Source organism: Artemia franciscana, chromosome 6 (genome assembly GCF_032884065.1).
Source record: "Artemia franciscana chromosome 6, ASM3288406v1, whole genome shotgun sequence".
NCBI lineage: Eukaryota > Metazoa > Arthropoda > Branchiopoda > Anostraca > Artemiidae > Artemia > Artemia franciscana.
In genome coordinates, this window is record NC_088868.1 from 31,025,639 (window position 1) to 31,050,214 (window position 24,576).

At 36.1% G+C, this 24,576-nt stretch overlaps 1 protein-coding gene and 1 long non-coding RNA gene across 3 annotated transcripts in view; both read left to right on the top strand.

Moving 5' to 3' along the window:
- Positions 1 to 24,576, top strand: part of LOC136028310 (uncharacterized) — a 232,305-nt gene that overhangs the window by 27,752 nt on the left and 179,977 nt on the right. The gene's annotated exons all lie outside the window — the stretch shown is intronic.
- LOC136028308 (lysine--tRNA ligase-like) overlaps positions 1 to 24,576 on the top strand; it is a 58,463-nt gene that overhangs the window by 18,934 nt on the left and 14,953 nt on the right. For both annotated transcript variants that reach the window (XM_065706069.1, XM_065706070.1), the window contains 3 exons: positions 6,295 to 6,418; positions 9,813 to 9,975; positions 17,809 to 18,089. In XM_065706069.1, the coding sequence (XP_065562141.1) occupies positions 6,295 to 6,418; positions 9,813 to 9,975; positions 17,809 to 18,089 (568 nt within the window). The remainder of the gene's footprint in view (positions 1 to 6,294; positions 6,419 to 9,812; positions 9,976 to 17,808; positions 18,090 to 24,576) is intronic.

Here is a 24,576-nt window from a genome sequence, read left to right on the forward strand (position 1 = left end):
TCAAGTTGGTTTTTGAAGGACTGGATGGAGGGAGCACCGACAGTTGAATCTTTCAGTTTATTCCAATGATTTATGACTTCTTGAAAAGAATGTTCAGTGAGTTTTAGATTTGGAGCTTGACTTTGGTAGCTTCTTGGAATTTCCTCTTGTGTTCTGCTGGCTGGTACTGAGGTTGCCATCAAAGATTGCTGACTTTTTGTTCTGCAGCTTGTAAGTAAGCATCATATCAGTACACAGGCGTCGGTAAACCAGAGTGGGTAGTTTTAGGTACTGGAGGTGGTCCTCATATGAGGTTGATGCTAGACTTTTTATGCATTTTGTTGTTCTTCTCTGTACGTTTTTGATGATCCTCACATCTTGTTGATTAGAGGGACCAGCAAGACACATGCCAAAATTGAGATGAAGTCTGACAAGAGCCTTGTATAGTTTTATAAATATAGATGCCTGTCTGCTGTTGATGGTTCGATCTAGTAGTCCAATACTGGAGCTTGCATGGGAAACAACATGTTGGACATGACTGTGAAATTTAAGTTTATCATCAATAACGACACCTAGATCCCTTTCTTCTGCTCTGTTCTTTATTTGCTCTCTTACGTTAGTGGTGGGATTGTAGATTGTGTAGTTTGCCATTGGGTTATTGGGTCCAAGGAGTAATACACAGCACTTTCCTGCATTAAATTGGAGAAGCCAGTCATGAGTCCAAACTTGTAGCTCATCTATGTTGTGCTGGACACTCTGAGGGCATGCATTTCCAAAGAGTTTGACATCATCAGCAAACAGGTGCATGCCATTGTCAATATGGTTAAATATGTCATTGATGTAAATCAGAAAGAGAGTTGGACCCAATACAATTCCCTGCAGTACTCTGCTCATTACTTCAGCCTTGTCAGAGTATATTGGTTTGCCATCTGTAGCAAATAAGCAAGTTTTCTGCTTGTGCTTTGTAAGGAAATTCATCAGCCAGTCTACAACAGCTGGATTGATGCCAATAGCAAATATTTTTGAGTGCAGTCGACTGTGAGGAACCTTGTCAGAGACCCTAGCAAAGTCCAACAGGAGCAGGTCAACTGGATGTCCATGGTCAATTAGGTCAGTGATTTCCTCATATGATTCCAAAAGGTTTGTTTCAATTGATTTCCCTGATTAGAAGCCATGCTGCTTGGGAGACAAGATCTTGTTGATTGTCGAATGCTCAAGGATTGAATCATTGACTATGTGCTCAAGTATTTTGACAACAACTGTGGTCAGGCTAATTGGCCAATAGTTTTCAGGCTCGGAACAGTTGCCTTTCTTGAAAATCAGTGTAAAGTTAGCTATTTTCCAGTCTGCTGGCAGCTCTCTAGAAGTAAGTGATGTCTGGAAAATTCTCCTAAGTGGCTCTGCTATGACAGATTGCTTTTAGTAGTCCGGGATGTAGTTAATCTGGTCCTGGCAATTTGTTAGTATCTAATTTCTGTAAGTGTCTAAGAACCTCTGTATGCAATAGAGTGATGCTTTCCATTAGGGATTTTAAAATGTATTCAGGTGAGGAGGGTAAAGGACCATTGGGTTCAGTGGTGAAAACAGAAACAAATTGCTGATTTAGTGAGTTTGCAAGCTTGTTGATGTTGGTTATTTCTTCACCTTCCTCAGTTACTAGTTTCCTGATGCCTCATCTATTATGGTCTTGGCTAGAGACATATCGCCAAAATTTCTTTGGATTTGTCTTGGCTTTGTCTGCAAGTTTAGATTCAAAGCTTGAGCATAAATTGTGTATCTAATCTTCTCATAGTTGATTGAACAGCCTTTTAAATTTTTGTACTTGGTACTATCTTAAGTTACCTTAAATCACATCTTCTAGCAACTAAGGTTGAAGAACCTGTAGATGTTGCCAGTCAACATTGACTTGATATTCATGTCACAGTTCATGAGTAGATGACCACTATCTACATATATACAGGACAGTTTGGTTTCATTGATTGATGTCATTAGATGTCTTTCCAGCTGGGTATGTTTGAGGGCTAAAAGAAGCAGGTGGCACCTAATAGATGCTGTTGGATAATACTGGTTTGTTGCATGACTTTCTGCTCTAACACCAATCTTGAAGCTGTCAACTGTCTCAACTGATCTTGCTGATCAGCTGTCAACTGATCTCTTAACACCAATCACAGTCAACACCAATCTTGAAGCTGTCAACTGATCTGGCCCACACAGTAGATTTGCTGATTGAATTCCACAGTGGAACAAATGTGATTGTAGAAGAAGTTGGACTTTGGTATTTCTTCTTTGGTACTCATTGGAACACCTTTTATAGATTACTGTAGTAGCTGTCAATTAAAGTCTTCACCTTTGTTTCTAGTCTCCTCAATCCAAATTTCTTTTCTGAAGTACCAATTAAAGTCTTCACCTTTGTTTCTAGTCTCCTCAATCCAAATTTCTTTTCTGAAGTACCTCTTTTAACCATCCATGTTCTGCTTCAAAGGGATAATAGTCTTTTTTGTTACTGCATTCAATACTCACAGATATAAGCAAAGTTTGAATTCCTGAGATATTCACAAATTCCTGTCGCAAATTATGTCTCTAAAAGAAGGGCAACACCCAGAGTTACTGTTTCCTCTAACTCTCTTTTACTTCTCTCTAGTTTTCTGGGATGACACCTTTGGGCTACTTCTTTATTAGTTCACAAGGTATTTTCCAAGAAACCATTTCAATCTGAGTCTATTAAAAATAAATTGATTTTGAACTTATGTTAACTATGCTTAAAACTTTAAAGTAGTTTCTCTGTATCAAGCTTTTCAATGTACTTTAAAGTTTTAAGGCTATAGACCTCCACCAAGTATGCAATTGTTTATGTTTATAAGAGTTGGACAACTTTTTTTTTTCGGGGGGGGGGGGGTTCAAGCCTGGTAGCACCTCCTCTCCTGGATATGGCCTTGCTTGTAATACTAAAATAAACCTTAGTGCATGCCACTCAATGGCTTCTGCAGCATTTGTTCTGTTCATATGTCTGTTGTAGGTGCATCTTTGGTAGTATACATCAGTTTGTTTTATGTTCTCTTACATGAGTTGGATTTTAATTATATTGGATTAGCCTATATGATCTGGGTTCAATATGTTGTAAGCACATACATATGGGTTTCCTCCAGAGAGCCAGCCATAAAAATATGTTTCAGGGTGGCAGGTGCAATAGTAAAAAGAAACAAATTTGTCTGATAATTTTTATAAGATGCTCCCAGAAATTCCAGGCAATTTAGGAATATGAATAGTTGGGCCCTTAGCTCCCTCCCTCCTCTGTATTTGTCCCTGAATTGCTTAGGAAGGGAATATACTTGTTTTGGAAGAAAGTAGGAAAGTTTCCAATGGACAGAGTGTAAAGAAAACTACTTCCTCACTTGTAAGAGACAGGCATGAATGTTTCTGGGCTCTACAGTCACTTCTTGAGCTTGGTTATCAATTTCCCCCATTTTTTAGTGCGTCCCCCCTTTTTGTAAATGATCCCTTTGCAACCCTAAAAAGGCATATAATATTATTTGACTAATGTGCCTTGAATGAGCTAAAATAAGAAATGCTGCCAGAAAGTAATTCTTTTTTAGACCCTTGAAATAACCATCCAATGTTTTCAAAACAAAATGAATTGTAATAGTTACAAAAAAAGCTGAAAGGTGACATAAAAAAAAAATATGTATGTATCCTAGTTATTTTTTTTTTATTAAAAAAATAATGGTACTTGTATGATATACCACTCAAGTTGTTCATGTGTTGTAACGTTCCTTTTGCTAGTTTTTTTTTTCACAGTAGCATGAGAAAAGACAAAGAGAAGTGACAGAATGGATGGGAAATAAATAGTTTGGGTTTTATACTTGCACAATAGGAGGGGTGGGCGTAAAGTTTTTTGACAGTTTGAAGTCATAAACCAATTCTTTACTTCATTATATTCAGAATAATTGTAAGTAACATATTTTGCAGGCAGATCCACTGTAGTTTACCCCCGCCCTCTTACTGTGCAAATATATAGCCCAAATTTGTTTCTCAATTACCTTAAATTAAATTACCTTAAATTGCAGCTTGGAGCAATCTAAGGATTTTTCCTCGTAGAAACTCCAGAGTTGATAATACATGACACATAGTTGAATATGTACACTTGATTAGTGGTTTGATGTTGCTGATTTGAGTGCTTCCCAGTTATACTTCCATTCTTTTTTTGACCATTCATTGTCAAGATGGTTCTTAAAGCTGTCTGTGGTTTGGGTAGCAACAGTATCTGGCAGTAAGTTGTTCCAGAGGTTAGCAACACGGTTGGTAAGAAAATGGGCGCGTTGCCACTTCGAGGAGAAATGCCTAAATAACTACAAGTTATGTCCCCTTGTATGAGAGTCCTGAGACGCCAGAGGAAGAAGATCAGAAAGTACCTTTGAATTAATAAGTCTATGAACCAGAATGGGATCACCCTGTCTTCTTCTATAAACCAGAGTTGAGAGTTTCAGCTTGCATAGCCTTGTAGGGTAAGGGAGCTCATGCAGTCCACTCACCATCTTAGTGGCTCTTTTCTGGACATCTTCAAGAATTTTAACATCTTTTTTGAAAAAGGGGGATGCAAGGACCATGCCTGTCTCAAGCCTTGGCTGAACAAGTCCTTTATACAAAAGGCTCAGAATTTTAGGAGAACGGGAGGAAATTGTTCTTTTTATGAGCCCTAGTGATGAGCTAGCTGATGCTGCCGTCTTCTTTGCATGAGTACTAAATTTAAGATGATTGTCGACAATTGCTCCTAGTACACGTTCTTCCAACACTGGAGAAAGGAGCTGACCGTAAAGAGTAAGTTGTATTGATATTCTTGTGCCCAAAGTGTAAAACATGACATTTTGACACATTGAAAGTGAGTAGCCAAGATTTCGCCCACACGCTAAGGAGATCAAGGTCTTTTTGAAGTTGGGAAGTATCCTCAAGAATGCTAGCTGGGCCAATTACCTTGGAATCATCAGCATATAGCGTCACCCTGCTTTTAAGCGCTTGAGGAGCATCGTTTATGAAAATATTGAACATGGTGGGGCCAAGAACATTACCCTGTCGAACCCCACTGATAACATTCTGAGAAGAGGAGAGGATAGGATTGCCATCTGCATCTAACAGTCTTACATGCTGAACATGATTCCTCAAGAAATCCAGAATACATTCAAGAATTTTTTCCTCCAAACCAATAGATTGTAGCTTAAGCTCAAGTCTCCCTATGACCAACTTTGTCAAATGCTTTTGAAAAGTCAAGAAGGATCATGTCAACAGGGATTCCCAACCCTAGTAGTTTTTCATATGACTCGAACAGATTAGTGTCAACTGAATATGTTGCATTGCAAACCATGCTGAGAGCTGTTGAGAAGATGATTCTGATCAAGATGCTCAATAACTGCTTTGTTGACAATATGTTCAAGAAGCTTAACAACAACAGAGGTAATACTAATAGGCCGGTAATTTTCGGCAGATTCTTTCCTTCCCTTTTTGTGAATGGGGGCAATATGTGCCACTTTCCACTCTGCAGGAAGCTTTGAACTATCAAGAGATAGTCTGATGAGCTTTGAAAGTGGGTATACTATTTCTGTTCTGCATTCATGTAAGAGACAGGGGTGGAAAAAGTATTATATTTTATATCATACTTGGATATATTTTATTAGGATTAACATAACTTCACTTCTTGAGTGGTAGTGGGTATATTACACAAGTACCAAGAAACTATATTGCAGTGTCAATGCTTAAGATGTAGTTTCTCTAATTTCTCTTTAAACAGGCAAATCAAGTATTGTCTTTTCAGTTTGCATTTGAATGACACGTGTCTTGGTGTTGTTTGGAGACTAGTAGGGGATACAGGGTATAATTTTGTACTCCTCAAGGAAGTAGTTTATGTAAAAATCCAGCCAAAACTGGTTGCCTGGTTTTTGTATTATACTTTGGCTGTGGAAGTACAAAAGGCGTTATGTTATGTGTAAGCCAAAATGAACTATATATCACTTCTCCTAAAATCAAGTACACCCAAATGATGGGTTTAAGCAGAATAGACATACACTTTTTTGTTCTTGAGGTATTCTTGATTATATAATCCACACAAATAATCAAGTTTTGATCAGTTTTCTAGTGCAAAAAGTTTCAAGTGCATGACTTCCACAGCAACACAGAAACAATATTTTGCTTCTCATGAAAATTTTGAAAATGTTGCTAGACACCTTTTGTATTTCTGCAACCAAATCAGAGTTCCTTGTTATAAATCACTGAGGGCAAAACTCAAGCATCCAGCTGTTTTTATCAGATTTTTTTTATTTATTTCAGTGAATTGAAAAGGCGACAAAAAGCAGAAAAGAAACTAGCAGAAAAGTTAGCCCGAGAAGAACAGGCTGCTGAGAATGGACCAGTAGTGAAGGGTGTAAACGAAGAAGAAGAAATATCCCCCAATGTAATCTCTTTGAAGATATTGCTATTAATCTAGTGTGTGGTAATAATCTAAAGAGCTTAATGCTCAAAAGTCATCCAACTAGCTCTGGAAATGAACTAAATCAATGCCAAGAAGAAAATCAAGAATTGAAATTAGAAGTTTTTTTTTATATTAGCTACTTTTAGAGCAGTGGTTCCCAACCAATTTCGGGCCACCCCACCTAGGTATTTCTAAAATCCTGAGCCCCCCTTGTCCTCTTTTTAGTTTGCTGTTCAAAGTTTAAAGTGTTTTCAACTGAGGGAGGTTTAAATGGTCATTAAATTGGTAGCTTTTTATGTGTTGTCCTCGAGGCATATTTTTTGCTAGTGAAAAATATTGTCAGAATACAACTCGTTTTTGTGTATTGTATGATATCATTCCAATACTATCATGTATCATTTTTAGTCTTGAAATACATATGTATGTGAAGTCATTCAAGTGAACAGTATTTTTCTTTTGAAATAAAGGTTCTAAAGTATAGTCATCTGAAGGGTGCATGTCCTGTTCATGACCCACCAAAATATTTCCATGCCCAATTGATGGGGCCTGCGCCCCACGTTAAGAAAGGGTTTTGGAGGAAGGATTTTCAATTATCTTAGGTTTCTGGATTGTATTTAAGAATAAAAGTTGACAAATAATTGGCAAAGAATTAAGCTATTTCTCAGTTGTACATTAATTTTGTGACCTGTATATTGCATAAGCTTTAGTTCATATAGAAATAGAAATCCCAGAAATATGAATATAATATAGTTTACCTTTTTAACCTGGAAAGAAGTAGGAATCATATATGCATCAGTACTAAAACAATGTGATTCAAGACTACTTTATAAATTTTTGCTGTTGTAAATGTAAACATTGATGTAAAATAAATGTGAATTTAAAAATAAGCAGAAATAAATCTGATGTATTATCATGTTTGTTGCTAGGTTTGAATGTTATCTTGGACTAATTTTGACCTTTTCTTAGTTGCTTAAAGCATCAGAACTTGTTATTTCAAAGAAAATCTCATAATCTTGCAATGTGTCAAATTTAGTGCTAAATAAAAAACAAAGATACAGCAACTCAGGTTAAAGATTATTTGTTGTCTCAACCCAAAAATATAAAAAAATCCCCTCCTCCACTCATCTTGTAAGGTTTATATATAAAAATTTCTAAAGAAAAATATTAACTTGATGGAAAGAACACTTTCCAATCATATACATACACAGCATACATAAACATACATATATACATACACATTAGGAAACAAGGAAATTTTCTTTCGAGAAGAAAATTTATTCCTTTTTGAGGAATTGATCCAATATTTGACTTTTTAAAAACATTCTCAACTTTTAAACACTTTCAAAACTAGCATTTTCAAGCATGAGATAAGCAATAGCTCAACTAATATTTTCAAACTAGGTGTCATGGTTAGGGTAATAGCCATCAAGGAACCTGGGTAATGACAATGCTGGATCCTCACATGATAGACTTGTCTTCTATGAATTTTTTTTTTACAAAAAATGAAAGATTTTTTGTTACAATATATATTCTTTTAATTTGGGGGGGGGGAGGGCTAGAAGATGGTTGTTGAGTTTTCTGACTGTATGATAATGACTTTTTAAGTGGATAAGGATCATCTAGGTTAAGCCTACAAGACCAGTTGAGTACAATTTGTACAAGTTTTATTTTCAAGTGATTTCCCATGGAACAAAAGTATTCTTTTAACCTGACTTTGAAATAACTGTGACCATCTTAATCGAAGCAAAAGTAAGCCAGATAAAGACATTGTTGCCAGATGAAGGTAACTAGAAATTGTGTAGATTGACCAGAATTCAGTTCATGGCAGAACATAGGTTAAGTCTTTTGCCTGGCCTGAGAGTGAAGTAAAACATATGCATTGTGAAAGCTCAAAAATTTACTATACTTCTTCCTACAAAGTGTATGTATGCCAAGTGTCATAGCTAATTTTCCCTACTTATATTGCCTTGCCTAAAAGGGCGTATCAAGCGGTTTGATAATGATGTAGGAGAAAAAAAAAATTAAACTCTATGTATTAGTTTTGGTTAAATGATGGATGTTGATGAGGGATGTGGCTTCAATTGGATAAACAAAAGTGGATACCTCCCAGCTCATATTAAGAAAGCACTAGTTTAAGTAGAAATAAACCCAATAAAGTTACTGTTCTCTCTTTTATGCATATTTATGGAAACACTATTGAGATATGCCCTTTTGTTCTGGACCAAATGTATGCTTTATTAATATTTATAAGGGAATGGAAACTTACATGTGCAAGGAATCTCAAAAGCTATTCTGAATCTATTTTCTTTATCTAACATGATTTTGAACATTATCTGATTGTGAGCCTTAGCTCAAATTGTAGCTGGTTTTATAAGGTAGTTTTGTATCTAAAGGAAACGGTTTTAACAAAAAAAAGATGTCCTAGGTCACATTGTATCAAATTTGAGTTTCTTTGTTCAAAGTTGAAAATGTACCTAAGTTAATTAATTCAGTCATGTAAATTGAAGAGCCCCTTCAGAATATTATTTTCAACTTCTGATGTTTTATATTACAGCTGTCAGCATTTACTGTTGCACTCTGGATTTCTTTACATTTGATCTTCTTCTGCTTCTTCTTTTTTCAACTTCTTAGCCTTTGGTCGTAAACATAACTGCCACTCATTTTGTATTTCTTTGTAGATCATATGGCCTTTTTAGTTCAACATATAACTAGCCTATTTAGTTTATTTTTTTCGAAATAAGGCAGGAATGTATTCCACCACATAACTGTGATGTATTTCGTTGGAAGCACACTTCCTCGTTTCTTAATCTTAAGCTTTCATTGGGGATTTGAGTTCAAAATCAAACCGGCATCCTGTCCTTCCTCATTATCCTCTATATTTATATTTGCTTGTCTCTCTGGTTTTTAAGGCATATTTTCCCTCTGAAACGAACAATTTTTTTTACTAGTCTACTTGTACCGAAATGACAAGATATTGTATTTTTAGAATCATTAGTCTCAGATCTACCCATTCCCCAGGAGAAAAAATCAATAAATTACTTTGATATTTTCTGACAGAAAGTCCTAAACTGGCTGAAAAAAAGCGAAAATTTTTATTTTTTATTTTATTTTTATAAAAAGTAGAGTTGTGAGAAAGTCAATTTTTATCGTGAAGAGCAAGGCGTTGAGGAGGCGACAACCCCTTTCATAAATGGAATAATTTCTGTTCTTTTTAAGTTTTGATGTCACTCCTTACTTGCAGTTAAAAAACTTGTTTTTTTTTCATATAATGTTTCTAAAAGGATAGTTCAAGCCCTCCCCGCTTTACTTGTGCCCCTTTCAACGTTGTTCCATTTTGGATACAATAGTCAATAACTTTAAAATCTGTAATTTTTAGGAATACTTGCGATTGCGAAGTGCTGCTATTCAAGGCTATATAAGGGATGGCTTTCAACCATACCCTCACAAATTCAAGGTCACCATGTCATTGACCGAATTTATTGAGAAGTTCAGCCAGTTAGATGTTGGACAGTCTTCAGAAGAGAAAGTGTCAGTTGCTGGTAACCTTATTTTTTAATTTTCTGATTAGGCACAGACAGTCCCAAGCCTATTACCTCCGACTCATTATATATTCATGCCTACAAATATTATGCTACTACGGGGTCCTTAGTTTTATCGATTATGAGCAAGCTTTCGATTCTGTTGATAGAACAGCGTTAACAAAGGTCTTATCGTTATATGGTATACCAGAAAAATACATTAAAGTGATTTGCGCTATGTACGAGAATAATACTGCTGCGGTTAAGGTAGGAAATGAGGTTAGCAACTGGTTTTGTATTAAATCAGGAGTTAAGCAGGGTTGTGTTCTATCCCCCTTTATATGGATCATTTTGATGGACTTCGTCTTAAGGAGCACAGGAAAGGCAATTGGACACCATGGAATCAAATGGGGAGGAAGAACGCTCCTGGACTTAGATTATGCTGATGATTTAAGCATATTAGATGAAAGTGTGAGCAAAATGAATGAATTTTTAGAGGTTTTACGAGTTCAGGGTGCTAAAATAGGCTTGAAAAATTAATGTTAAGAAGACTAAGTCACTAAGGTTAGGAATAAGTGAAGATGAACAGGTGACCTTAGGTAACGAAAAGATTGATCAGGTTGGGAGCTTCAGTTACCTTGGTAGTATTATTAGTAAAGATGGTGGGAGCAGTGAAGATGTTAAAAGTAGAATAGCTAAAGCTCAGGGTGTTTTTTCACAGTTAAAAAAAGTTTGGAAGAATAGAAAGATAAGCCTACAAACCAAGATTAGAATATTGGAAGCTACAGTGATGACAGTGGTCAAATATGGCTCTGAAGCATGGACACTCCGAAAAGCAGATGAAAATTTACTAGATGTTTTCCAGAGAAATTGCCTACGGATTGTTCTGGGTACCCGGCTGACTGACCGTATTTCAAACAGTAGGTTGTACGAAAAGTGTGGTTCAATCCCGCTTTCTGGGGCTATAATGAAAGAAAGGTTGAGATGGCTAGGCCACGTTCTACGGATGAAGGATGACAGATTACCGAAGATTGTCCTTTTTGGCCAACCGTCTGGGGCTACACGGAAAGCAGGTCGTCCTTGTCTGGGTTGGGAGGATGTCATAAATAAGGATTTAAAGGAAATGGGAACTTCCTGGGAGGGTGTAAAGAGGGAGGCTTTAAATAGATTAGGTTGGAGGAGGAGCGTGCGTAGCTGTGTTGGCCTCAGGCGGCTTGGTGCTGCAGTGAGTTATTAGTAGTAGTAGTAGTAGTAGTAGATTTAGTATGGGTAGAGGATGATCTAGCTAACCATTACATACATCTAATGTAGTGCTTAAATAGTATTGTAAGGCTAATATAAGTAAAAAGTTACTTAAAAAGTAAGGCTAATGTAGTGCTTAAAAAGCTGGATACTAATGTGGTGAGAAAATGTTTCTTAAAGCTATTATAACGAGTTTTAATTTTATATTCTGTTCCTTATACTTCAGTAAAAGAGAATACGGGCTTATATGTACATGTATGTATATATACATATATGAACACATGTTTACCTATCTATATATCATGAAAAGAGAAATCACCAATACAACAGCAAAAAAAAAAAAAAAAAAAAAGACAGAAGGAGAAAAGGAAGACTGTTTTTCTAAATTAGTGATTAATATAGACCAGCACTTGAATGAGGCTATAACCCTACTCATCCATACAATCAAATAGGTCAAACAGCATAACCATACACAATCAACCATAAAGAATAATCCATGGACAGGCAGTCATGTCGTCAATAAGTATAAGTCGTCATTTACCAAACAATAACAAAATAATAAAGACAAATAATTCAGAGGCAACAACCCAACACAAGGGCTCATCAGGAGAATACACTGGCCTATATAGGGTTTCGCCACTTTAAAATCTCTACCCAGCCAAGTCTTGTGGCTACCACAGAATATCCATGGCATCCCCGTGTCAGGTATCACCCCCAAAATACATGCCTATGAAAGAAAAAAAAACAGCAAATGTAACACCAAAACAAGCTTATCCTGTTAATATATCCCTCTTTTTTAGCAACAGTAGGTAAACTAAATATAATAAATTTTACCAAATCACAAATATTAAAACATTGCAAAAAATCTGAATGAACTAAACAATTATAGAATTCATCTTTACCATGTGGCTAATTTTTAAAAAAATCCGCTCAATTAGAAACACAATTCAAAATAAATGGCGCTGCAACAACATTTCTCGAACCTCCAAAATTAGTTGAAAATTTCTTTAAGTATTTCTAGATAATTCTTTTGACATTTATTTAAAAGTTCGTTATAATGAAAACTAAAGTTTTTAAATTGCCAAGTTAATTTACTTGCAGAAAAACCTCTTGATATCAATTTTTGGCTTAAGATTTTACATCTATTTTTAAAATCAATATAATTACTACAAATCCTTGCATAACGAAGTAACTGTGAGAAAAACGCTGAATATGTGATATTTGAGTGTATATTACTTTCAGGGAATGGGAAACTAATCAATTCAAAATCAAAATCATCCGTTTTATTATACATTTTAAAATTTAATTTATTATTATCACAAATATTAATATTTAAATCTAAGAAATGATCTTCATGACCAGCGCCATGACTAGGTTCAAGAATAAGCTCTGATGGATATATATTTTTAGAAATATCAATGAAATCCCTACAATTTAAGACCAAAATATCATCTAAATATCTTTTATTATTTGACAAAACATATTTTAAATTAATTGGATTATTCTTATCCATCATAAATTTATATTCTAGTTGACTTAAAAACAAGTCAGCTATAAATGGGCTGGCATTCCCCACCATGGGAATTCCCACAATTTGCTTGTACAAATTACCACCAAATCTTATAGAAGTATTGTATAAAACAAATTCTAATCTCAAAAATCATATCCAAGCTGTAACATCTCAAGTTAACTGTAGTATTAAAGCAATTTGTCCATATAGCTTTTTTATTATAAGTATCTATTTTTAAGAACCTTTTACTAGATAAGAGGAAAGATTTCTTGATAACAGTTTTTAAATTATCAAACACTACATTAAGTGATAAATTAGTATACATTGTCGCAAAATCGAAAGACTCAATTCTTTTAGCTGAAACCATTGTTAAAGAATCTATCACCTGCAGTGAATTATTAACACTCCAATATGGATTAAAATTCGAAAATTTTTTAATACCAGAACAATAGGTTTTAAGTTTATTTACAATTTCCTTTAAAATTAAAGATAGGTCAGTAGCAGCAATGCGGGTTGGACATTTAGCTGCTCCAGCAATAAACCGTGGTTTAGGGGGATTCTTATGAAATTTTACAGTCCAATATAGGAAAGTGAACTTTTTATCATTGTCATTTATTTTCATATTACAATTTAAAAAAAGTATTTCTTCAGTCTTTTCAATTAAATTCTCATCCTCTATATTTACCTTTTCGTAAACATTAGTTGTGCATAACTCCCTTTTTAAGATATCACAATACAGCTTCTGAGAAATTATGGCAAAATTATTATTAGCTTTATCCACTGGCACAATTACAAATTCATTCTTTAGATTAGCAATTGCTTGTTTAATCTTCGCATTATAAAATAATGATTTAGTGTTACTATTTTTTAAGTTTATTTTTTATATTTTATTTCTTATTCTACTAATAATTAAATTCTTCCAACTTTGAAAACTCTCTTTATTTTTATTCTCTTTCTTAAACCACTTATCAATAAATAAATCAAAATCATCTTCCAAGCCATCAAGAACACTCGATGGTTTCAGATGATGAGAAAGACGGAAATTAGCCCCTTTATTCACACATATTTGTACGTATACGTATATATAAATGTATTTTTTAAATCTATTTTGGGTGAAAATATTGACATTTTCCAGTTTTTTAGTGGAAGGATAAAAAAAGGCAGTTTTAATGAAAATACCGTAAGGAAGGTATTTTTCAAAAACTGGAGGAAGAGCATAAATATTAGGGGGAGGGGGCGTACCTTCCTCAAAATGATGTCCTTGTAGCCAAAATGGCAATTAAGAGACTTGAGACACAGTCTTCCAGACAGAAGAGACCAAAGAGATCTGAGAACCTACCTCAAGTGATTTGCTTTTCTGGCGAGTCCCCTTTTGCACTATTTGCTACTACAATTCTTAAGTAAGTTTATTTTATGAAAGTATGGGAAGCAGGCATTGATGGAAGTAAAAATGAACTGGTTTTGTCCTCTGCTAATTCCCCTGATTTGGATATTTCTAGAAAAAAGTTTAAGCTTTTAGGAATAATTTATAGCTTTATATTCAGCTGCTGGCTCTCAATGACTACGTCCTAGATTTTGAAACCGCCTGAAACCAAATGTCAAGTTACGATGATACTGCCCCCCCCCATAGATTTTAGTCAATAAATTGGATCCAAAATCTAGGCTTTTAGTAATAATTTGTAATTTTATATTCAGCTGTTGTTGCTCAATGACAACCTACCTTGATTTTATGAAATATCTTTTTGTATATAGTCATTAGAAACAACAAAACAACGGCAACATTGCCCCTCTAGATTTTGACAAAAACGTATACCCCCCTCTCCAATTTCAATAAATTCGTGCCATGTGGTGGTACGTTCTAAGCTTATGGAGTAATTTACAACTTTATACTCGGCTGCTATTGCTCTTTGACTGCTGAACATAGTTTTATTTGCTAACTACCAGATTGAAATGAAGTTTTTAAGGTGTATGTTATTATTTTGCATTTTTCTTCTTTTTCTGAAGAATCGGAATTTGCGATTCTTCATTAATTTTCGTTTATTACTTAGCTTTTCAATTCGTTTTAGCAGTGGTAGTTCTGCCCTCTCTTGTGCCAGGGGCAAAATATTGTTAAGAACTCCTCCCTTGTCTCCCACAAAACAAAATTTTTATTTATTAACACAATCATTTTCAATTTATTAATTGATTCAAAATTTTATTTATAATCTGCACCCTCTGCTTTATTTAATAAAAATACGTTTTCAAATACTACAAAATCATTATAGTCATTAGATTATTTGTTTGAAATATTGTGCCCGTCAAATTTCTGCGCACGGGGCAAGTCCCTCCCCTAAAAGCGCCTTTGCGTTTCAGCCATCTTGAATTTGTCTCAAGATTTAAAATAAACGATTTGAAAAAAACCTTGAACGAGGAAATTCACAAAAACCAGCTAACTGACCTACTCTCCTTTTTTTCATCTACATAGAATATTTGAAATGACCCATTGATATTGTGCGGAAGCAAACACATACTAGTCCAAACAAGGAACAGAGGAAAAAAAGTATCAAAGGGTATGGCTGTCAGGCCCCGGGAGAGACCCGCTCTTAAATAGATTATTGTTCTGTAGTGGTGCAGTGAGTTTGATCCCAGCTTGGTTATAGGGAACCCAGAGGTGGAACACAACTATAGCATTATACTGCCGGGTTCGAGTTTTGTTCTGGTGATAAGATTATACAAAAGCCTTTCCAAGTAATCAAAGAGGAAGAAGATGAAATATTGAGAACTTCGACCCCTGACACCAAAAAGGGGGAATATAGGAAAGACGAATTATTTGAATATAGGACTTCAAAGGGTTTGTGTTTATAACAAAGCTTTGATTATTTGTTTATACTTGTCTGCAGTTTATTCTTTGCTGTAACCATTGAAAATAATAGTAATACTAATACCTATGAACCCTCTGAACAAGCACGACTACACTTTGAGGAGGGGAAAGAAGAGAAGAAAATGTAACGGCAGCACTTAAAAGACAAATAACTTCTCAAGTCTCTACATGTGACTTAAACTACATAGTTAAGAGAAAACTGATAATACTTTTGCGACGCTTACAGAACCCCTCATGAACCGGTTCCATTTGAGGAAATATTAAAAACATTAATTGTGGCATCTGGAGAAGTCATGTCCTAAGCAGAAATAGGAAAAAAACCTTTCCTATCAAATTGTGTGAATAAAATCTGCATTGACACCAGAAAGGAGACTTGTGAAAACGAAAAAGGGGTATAAACTCTGACCCGTGTCATCTCATAAAACTGGCCTTATACTCGAGCAATCAGTCTGTACGATTTTCTCAGCTTTTCTTTCAATTCTGAGATAGCTAGTGCTTTTGAAGCCTTAACAATGGAGCCAGACGGGAGTGCTAAATATTTAAGAGATTACGATGTGGAAATAGTTGCTGGGCAAACATCGATACTTCGGGGAAGTTACTAAGTTAAAACTTAAACAAGAAACTCAGTTCTTGAGGTGGCTTCTTTAAGACTCATCTCATTAAGGTCAGAGAAAGCTATATCAACCATATTTTGTAGACCTTGTAGATACTCTGATATTAAAGAACATCGTGATCATAACAGAGATTACTAGCATCTAGATTGAGCAGAATCAAACATGGAGGAGTTTTTTATTGGCTGTTCGGATGGAATTGTTGAATAGAGCATGCTGATCACAGAGCCTTGTTTCATACCTTTCAGAACAGCGATAATGTTGTTTACCTAGCTGCACTACCTAGCTGCACCTGTGTGGACTCATTGTCGTACCAACTCCATAGGAAATCGAAAAGAAGAGAGTTTATCCCGCTTCTCAACAGAGAAAAAATAGCCGGTGAATCTATTACGGAGTCGAACACCCCTAGAAATTTCCCTGAATATAGGCCCTTTCAAATTATCCGACGGCATTTCAAAATCGTCCAAAAAGTTACCCATCCATTTTGTATTCCCAAGGGTTTGTGGATTCTTAACTGGTTGTCTCCATGGTCAGATTTTGTGGCGAGTTATTCGAAGATCATCTTTACCAAAAAGACTTACCGATAATGGAGCAGACGGTAATTGGTCCTTGCGTTTTGTGAAGCTTTGGGTTTTGGATCTTTGGTTTGAAGCTGAAGGCGTAACAATGATATAGTTTTTCACGTGATAGAGTTTTGACATATGATAATGAAGAACATTTTTACTAGCTGCTTAATCCAAAGAAAGATTGTTGGAGAAAGGTGATGAGAAATGTTTTTCCTACGCAGCGACGTCAATCGAGCGCTGTCGCAAAGAAAAATTTGGTATCAGCTTCGAAGCTCTTTCAAATCTGTCAAGGGTCATTTCTGATCTCATGTGCTGCTATTTGATCTGGCCTGTTTTTCCAGTGGTGGGGAAATAGTGCCTGGGAAACTTCTCTAAAACTAAACTGCTAACTACTCGAAATTAACTTCTAAGTCCTCTGGGCAACATTCTTTAAAGAAAGCAATTGTTAATACTCTCATATGAGTTTGTCATAATTACTCGGGGATTGCTAAGAGTTTGGTCTAGGACACACTCAATGTCTGTAATAATTACCTGAGACAGTAATTGCAAAAGCTAACGTCGTATCGACAATTTCGGACTTGCTGTTCATGCAAAATAGGACATATTTATGCTTTCCAGATATGATGTCACTGACACCTGGAGTTGAGTAATATGATGTGTTGGGGAATACAGGAGTGAATCTTTTTACAGCACCAAATGTTGAAAAAACCAGAAGAGTAAGAAATCTTAGTTGTTGCCATGCCTTCAGATGGGGGGGGGGTTGTTCTCCTTAAAACTTGTTGTAAACACCCCCACCCCTTGCTGCCGAAAATAATTGTACGTAATAAATAATTGTTTTTTGAGACTTAACAATAACATTTTTTGTCTTTCATAAGAAAAAATAACATTTTTTTAAGTAGGTGGAGGGGGGCTATCATAGAATCTTTTGTTATGTTCAGTTTGTTATACTTAAAGTGTATTAAATATTTGAGTTTGTATAAGCTTCTAGTAAAGTAAAGATGCCCAAGGTTTGTCTTTTATTTTATTTATATTTAGCTTGATTTTGATTCCATTTTTGCTTTCAAGGACGGATTCATACTGTTCGAAAGTCTTCATCGAAGCTAATATTTTATGATGTTCATGGTGAGATGACTAAACTACAAGTAATGGCCGACGCTAGAAGCTACCAATCGCCCGATTTATTTGCTAAGGATGTATCAAGAATCAGAAGAGGTGACATCGTTGGATGTGTTGGTTATCCTTGTAAAACCAAGAAGGGTGAGCTCTCAATCCGCCCAGAAAAGATGGAATTACTCTCACCTTGTCTTCACATGCTACCCCATCAACACTTTGGCCTAAAAGATAAGGTTAGCTTTTTTGTGACGACTGTTTACCCTCTTTTTCTTGCTGTACTGTAACACTTTTCCTGTTTTTCTATTTGCCGAATGATTATGGTCTTGAAAATCTTAAAACCTTTGCTGCAGAACATTTTGGTGCACTAAAATGGAACTATCCTACCTTCAACTGTGATCCAATTGAAACTTTCTCATGTCCTAAATCGCTATTTTTCAGTAGAGATTTTGAAGTTTTTTAGTTTTTTCTTACAGTACTTGAAAAATAGGGGAAGAAGCGAACTTTCGAGTTTCTTAAAGTAGATTAAAATCTACTGCTTAAAAGTCCAAATAAGGACTTAGAATAGATTCAGGGTGTAATAAAGGCAACTTTGCAAAGTTAATTTTCAACATAGGATAAGAAAAAAAAAACAGATTTGAATACATCCAGCGAATACTGTAAATTCGGATTCAGCATAACATTTTGCACAAAATGGACCAATAATTAATTTTTTCTATTTTTAAACGTTGGATAGTTTCGATCGGAGCCGATTTGGAGATAGGATAATTTCATTTCAGTATAGCGATTTACCGTCAAAATATACTTTAACTAAGGTCAGAAAATAATTGCGTGTGCTACACAACCGGTGTTTCTTAACACAGGCGAATATTTCTAATTGTAAAAGCAGTAGGTTTTTTTTAGGTAAGTATGAGGTAAATCAGTAAGTAGGAGTTTCCCATCAAGTACACTACGATTAAAAAAAAAAGAAATTAGGAATTTCAATCACTGGAATATTTTTCAAGCTTGAAGTTCCCTCCACACACTTTCATATCTATAGAAATTTTATCTATCCATTTGTGGAATACTGTTGACCAAGTCACTTCTTCGAACTAAAGTAAAGAGTCACATTGAACTAGTAAATCGGGCAGAATTGGAGTTTAAATTACTGACTTGGCTGAGAAGTAGACATAGCCTTAGAGTCAGAATTGCATCCTGAATCCAAATATAACATTCATTCATGGGCATTTAATTCTTCTTAAGTTACTCTGTTCTCTTAATTAAATTAACACTTTATCAAAAGAAAAGAAAAACCATTGCACTTTAATTCAGGGTATATGTTTGCACATTAGTGGGGTGGGGGTAAAAATAATTGCATTCTGAATCAACATATACCATTCATTCATGTGCATTGAATGCTTCTTAAGTTACCCTATTCTCTTAATTCAATTAACAATTTGTCAAAATAAATGAAAACTCATTGCATTTTAATTCAGGGTACATGTTTGCACATTAGTGGGGTGGGGATAAAAATAATAGTATCCTGAACCCAGATATAAGATTCATTCATAGGCATTGAATTCTCCCTAAGTCAATCTATTCTCTTAATTGAATTAACGCTTTGTCAAAAGAAAAGAAGACTCTTTGTATATATTCAATTCAGGGTATATGTTGCACATTAGGGGAATGGTGGTAAAGTTCATATGTGATACGAATTAGTGCTATATTTGGATTCAGGATGCAATTCTGACTAAAGGTATGTCTATTCCTTTGCTAGGTCAGTAATTTAAACGCCTCCACATTTACAGTAAATTTTTCTCCATATTAGGGAGCCATCTCCTCTCTTCAGCACCTGCTTTTAATGCTATAGTTTTTTTATGGCACTTGGTATTAACCAAGTGACAGCAATCGCAAATTCTGTTGGTCTGTCGGTCCCGGTTTTGCTACTTTAGGCACAGGTAAGCTAGGACGATGAAATTCGGCAGGCGTATCAGGGACCGGACCAGATTAAATTAGAAATAGTCGTTTTCCCGATTTTTCCGTTTGGGGGGTGGGGATGCCCATTAATTAGGAAAAAATAGAAACATAGAAGTATTTTTAACTTACGAACGGTTGATCAGATCTTAATGAAATTTGATGTTTGGAAGGATATCGTGTCTCAGAGCTGTTATTTTAAATCCCGACCGGATCTGGTGACATTGGGGGGAGGGGAGTTGGGAGGGGGAAACCTAAAATCTTGGAAAACACTTAGAGTGGAGGGATCAGGATGAAACTTAGTGAGAAAAATAATCACAAGTCCTAGATACATGATTAACATAGCCAGAACGGATCCGCTCTCTTTGGGGTAGTTGGGGGGGGGGGTTAATTCTGAAAAAATGCGGTATTTTTAACTTACGAGCAGGTGATCCCGGATCTCAATGAAATTTGATATTTAGAAGGATATCGTTTCTCAGAGCTCTTACTTTAAATCCCGACCGGATCTGGTGACATTGGGGGGAGTTGGGAGGGGGAAACCTAAAACTTGGAAAACACTTAGAGTGGAGGGATCAGTATGAAACTTGGTGGGGAAAATGAGCGCAAGTTCTAGATACATGATTGACATAACCGAAACAGATCCGTTCTCTTTTGGGTAGTTGGGGGGGGGGGGTAATTCTGAAAAATTAGAAAAAAATGAGGTATTTTTATCTTACGAACGGGTAATCAGATCTCAATGAAATTTGATATTTAGAACGATATCGTGTCTCAAAGCTCTTATTTTAGATCTCGACCGGATCTGGTGACATTGGGGGAGTTTGGGGTGGGGGAACCTAAAATCATGGAAAACGCTTAGATTGGAGGGATCGGGATGAAACTTGGTGGGAAAAATAAGCAGAAGTCTTAGATACGTGATTTTCATAATCGGAACGGATTCGCTCTATTTGGGGCGGGGTTAATTCTGAAAAATAAGAAAAAAATGACGTATTTTAGCTTACGAAGGAGTGATCGGATCTTCATGAAACTTCATATCTAGAAGGACCTCGTAACTCGGATCTCTTAATTTAAATCTCAACCGGATCCATTGTAATTGGGGGGCAGTTGGGGGGACCGGAAATCTTAAAGAATACTTAAAGCGGTGAGATCAGTTTGAAACTGGATGCGAAGAATAAAAACCTGTCTTAAGATACGTGACTGACCATAACCGGACCGGATCTGCTCTCTTTGGTGGAGTTAGGGGAGGTGGTAATTTTGAAAATTGAAGTATTTGTAACTTACGAAAGGATGACCAGATCTTAATGAAATATGATATTTAGAAGGATCTTGTGCTTTAAAGCTCTAATTTTAAATTCCGACCAGATCCTGTGACATTGGGGGGAGTTGGAGGAGGAAACCTGAATTCTTGGAAAAAATGAATATTGGAATATTTTTATCTTTCGAATAGGTGATCGGATCTCAATGAAATTTGATATTCAGAAGGAATTCATGTCTCAGAGCTCTTATTTCAAATTGCGACCAGATCTTTGACGTTGGGGTAGTTGGAGGGGGAAATCTTGGGAAAACACTTGGAGTGGAGGAATGGGGATGAAGCTTGGTGGATAGAATAAGCAAACGTCGTAGATACTTGATTGACGGAACCGCACTGGATTCGCTCTCTTTGGGGTAGTTGGGGGCAGGGGTTCAGTGATTTGGCGAGTGTGGTGCTTCTGGACATGCCAGGACGATGAAAATCGGTTGGCGTGTCAGGGACCTGCACAAATTGACTTGATAAAGTCGTTTTCCCAGATTCAACCATCTGGGAGGCTAAAGGGAGAGGAAAAAATAGAAAAAATTAGGTATTTACAACTTACGAGTGGGTGATCGGATCTTAATGAATTTTGATATTGAGAAGGACATCGTGACTCAGAGCTCTTATTTTAAATCCTGACCGGCATTAAGCCTCTTTATTTTCCTTTTAGATCAATCTATTGATTCATAGAATTTTGTTAGAGCTCATACCATATGATCTCTTGGCTCTTAGCTCTTCTTGCCTCGTCACAAGTGCCATATGAGCTCTTGTTTTACTGCTTTACTGAAAGCATTTCTAGACACAATAAATATAGTTAGTAGGAGATTGTGCTTTTTTTTACCGATTACTTTTCAAAACATTCGGTACTCCATTCTGACATTTTTGGAGCTTAACTTGCTTATTTAATTTAGTTTACAGCGTCTGTAATTTCATCTTGGGAGGCTAAGACTCCTTATCTAGGGGGCTTGAGGATGCTAAAGCACCTCGGACATTAAAAACGAATTTGATTCATTGATTGATTCTGTAAGTTGATTAATTGGAAACTTGCGCAAACATGCGTCTCTCCAAATTAGGAATACTCGAGGTCAAAAATAAAATAGGTCATTATGGAACTCTAGAAACTTTAACTTTCCTGATTGCTCTAGCTAAAGAGAAACACTACCATAAAGCTTAGCAATATATTAATGTCGATATTAATAAAAACTATTTAAAATTGAACATTTCAAATTATTAGTTATTTTTCTGATCTACCAACACGTCGTTTTAGAAATTAAGAAATTTCCTCAAAATCAGTTTTTCAAAGAAAAGTAAAGAGCTCCAATAAGCCAAAAATGAGTAGAAATAAACTCAAATAATGTTCCAAGCTTAAATTTACCCCAAGCCTTCGTTAATAAATGAATGAAACTCAAAGCGAGCAGAAATTACACTAAATGACTGAGTTAAACTCAATTTCCATTTAATGAAAAAAAATGACAGTGAATTATCAGTTTAATATACATATTTAGACATTTATTCCTTAAATTTTTAATAATTTTTCATTTATTAAAGCAAAAAACTGGAAACATTTTAGTGGTATTTTGTTTTCAGCAAAGTACAAATTATAAATAAATAAATAGATATATTCGCAAATTTGATGGCAGGCCGTTAAGCCTCTACAAAACAAAAATCTTAATTTGCATTTCTTCTAAATTTGCATAAGCAGAAAATTTCACTTGAATAATATTCATCAACTTCCTTCTTGAATGTCTGTAGGTTTGTGGAGCAGATTACTCTTTCTGGTAAGTTGTTCCAATGCTGAACAACTCGGTTGCCGAAAGTCCATCGGCCCATGTCCTTGTAAAAACGTTCCATACTCACTTTGTACTGATGTCCTCGGATATGATTTTTATTGAACTGCACGATTCTCTGGGCTGGTACGTTATCATAGGCTCCATTGCAGAGCTTGTACATTTCAATAAGATCACCACGATGGAATCTATAGGCTAGGGTTGGGATTTCAAGCTTTCTAAGCCGCTCTTCGTAGGGAAGGAAGCGTAACCTGGGAGAGAATTTAGTTATTCTCCTCTGAACATTTTTGAGAGCATCTATGTCCTTGTTGTAGTATGGTTTTGTAGAACAATGTCCATACTCAAGAATCGGGCGGACAAGGAACTTATAGAGCGTAGCAAGCATTTTGTCGTCCTCGCATTAGAAGTTTCTTCTGATCATACCAGCAACTTTGGAAGCCTTCTTGACGACAGCTTCATAGTGGCTACTGAAGTTCAGTTCAGAATCCACTAAGATGCCTAGGTCTCTTTCTTCTCTACTAAGAGTGAGTGCAGCGGAACCAAGAAAGTATGAGGACGAAAAGTTTTGTGGACCCAGAGTGAGGATATGACTTTTCTGGGTATAGATTTCCATGATCCACTTCTTCATCCAGTCATCGATTCATTGGAGATCCGCCTGCAGGTGGTGAATGTCTTCACATGACGAGATGACACGATAGAGCTTTGTGTCGTCCGCGTAGAGAAGGATGTCAGATTTGATGCCCTCAACTAGGTCATTCATGTAGAGATTAAACAGAAGGGGGCCGAGAATTGACCCCTGGGGTACTCCGCTAAGAACTTCTTCTTCGGTATTGCTGGGACAACCTTCTACGCACACAACTTGCTTTCTGCCAGTTAAGAAGTCCGTAATCCATTGAAGAAGACTGAATGAGGACCCGGATGAGGAGAGACTGTATTTCCTGAGCTTCTTGACGAGACGCTTATGGGGAACTTTGTCAAAGGCTTTCTTGAGATCCAAGTATATGAGATCAATCTGGAACCCCTTGTCAATGTTTTTCTTCCAATCATCTGTGGCACAAAGCAGTTGGATCTCTGCAGATCGTTCCTTAAGAAAACCAAACTGCTTTTCGGTAAGTATTTTTTCTCGTTTTAAGTGTTCTAGGGTGTGGTCTGCAATGAGAGACTCAAGTACTTTACACGTAATACAAGTGAGGCTTATCGGTCTGTAGTTTGATGGGTCTTTTCGTTTCCCACCTTTGTATATTGGGACGCCAATAGCTTTTTTCCAAATAGCGGGAAGCTCACCGAGTGCAAGAGACTTTCTGTAAATGTAGACTAGTGGCTCTGTTATTACCGTTGCAAGTTCTTTGAGCAGTTTTGGATGTAGATTGTCTGGGCCTGTGGACTTGCTTGGGTTAAGTTCTCTGAGTTTTTTTAGAACATCGTTATGTTTGATCTCTATCGGTCTTATCAATTCGCTTATACCCTGAATTGGTTCCTCGCGGCTAAATTGGTCTTCGTTCTCAGGTTCCTGAGTAAAAACAGAAGAGAACTGGCTGTTGAGAAAATTTGCCTTGTCCGTGGGCTCGTGTACCAGCTTTTGTTTCACGGGATCGTAAAGAGATGAGACTCCACCTTTGTTTTTCCTTTTGCTGTTCACGTATTTCCAGAAAATTTTTGGGTTTTCTTTCAAGGAGAAAGCTAATTTACGTTCTC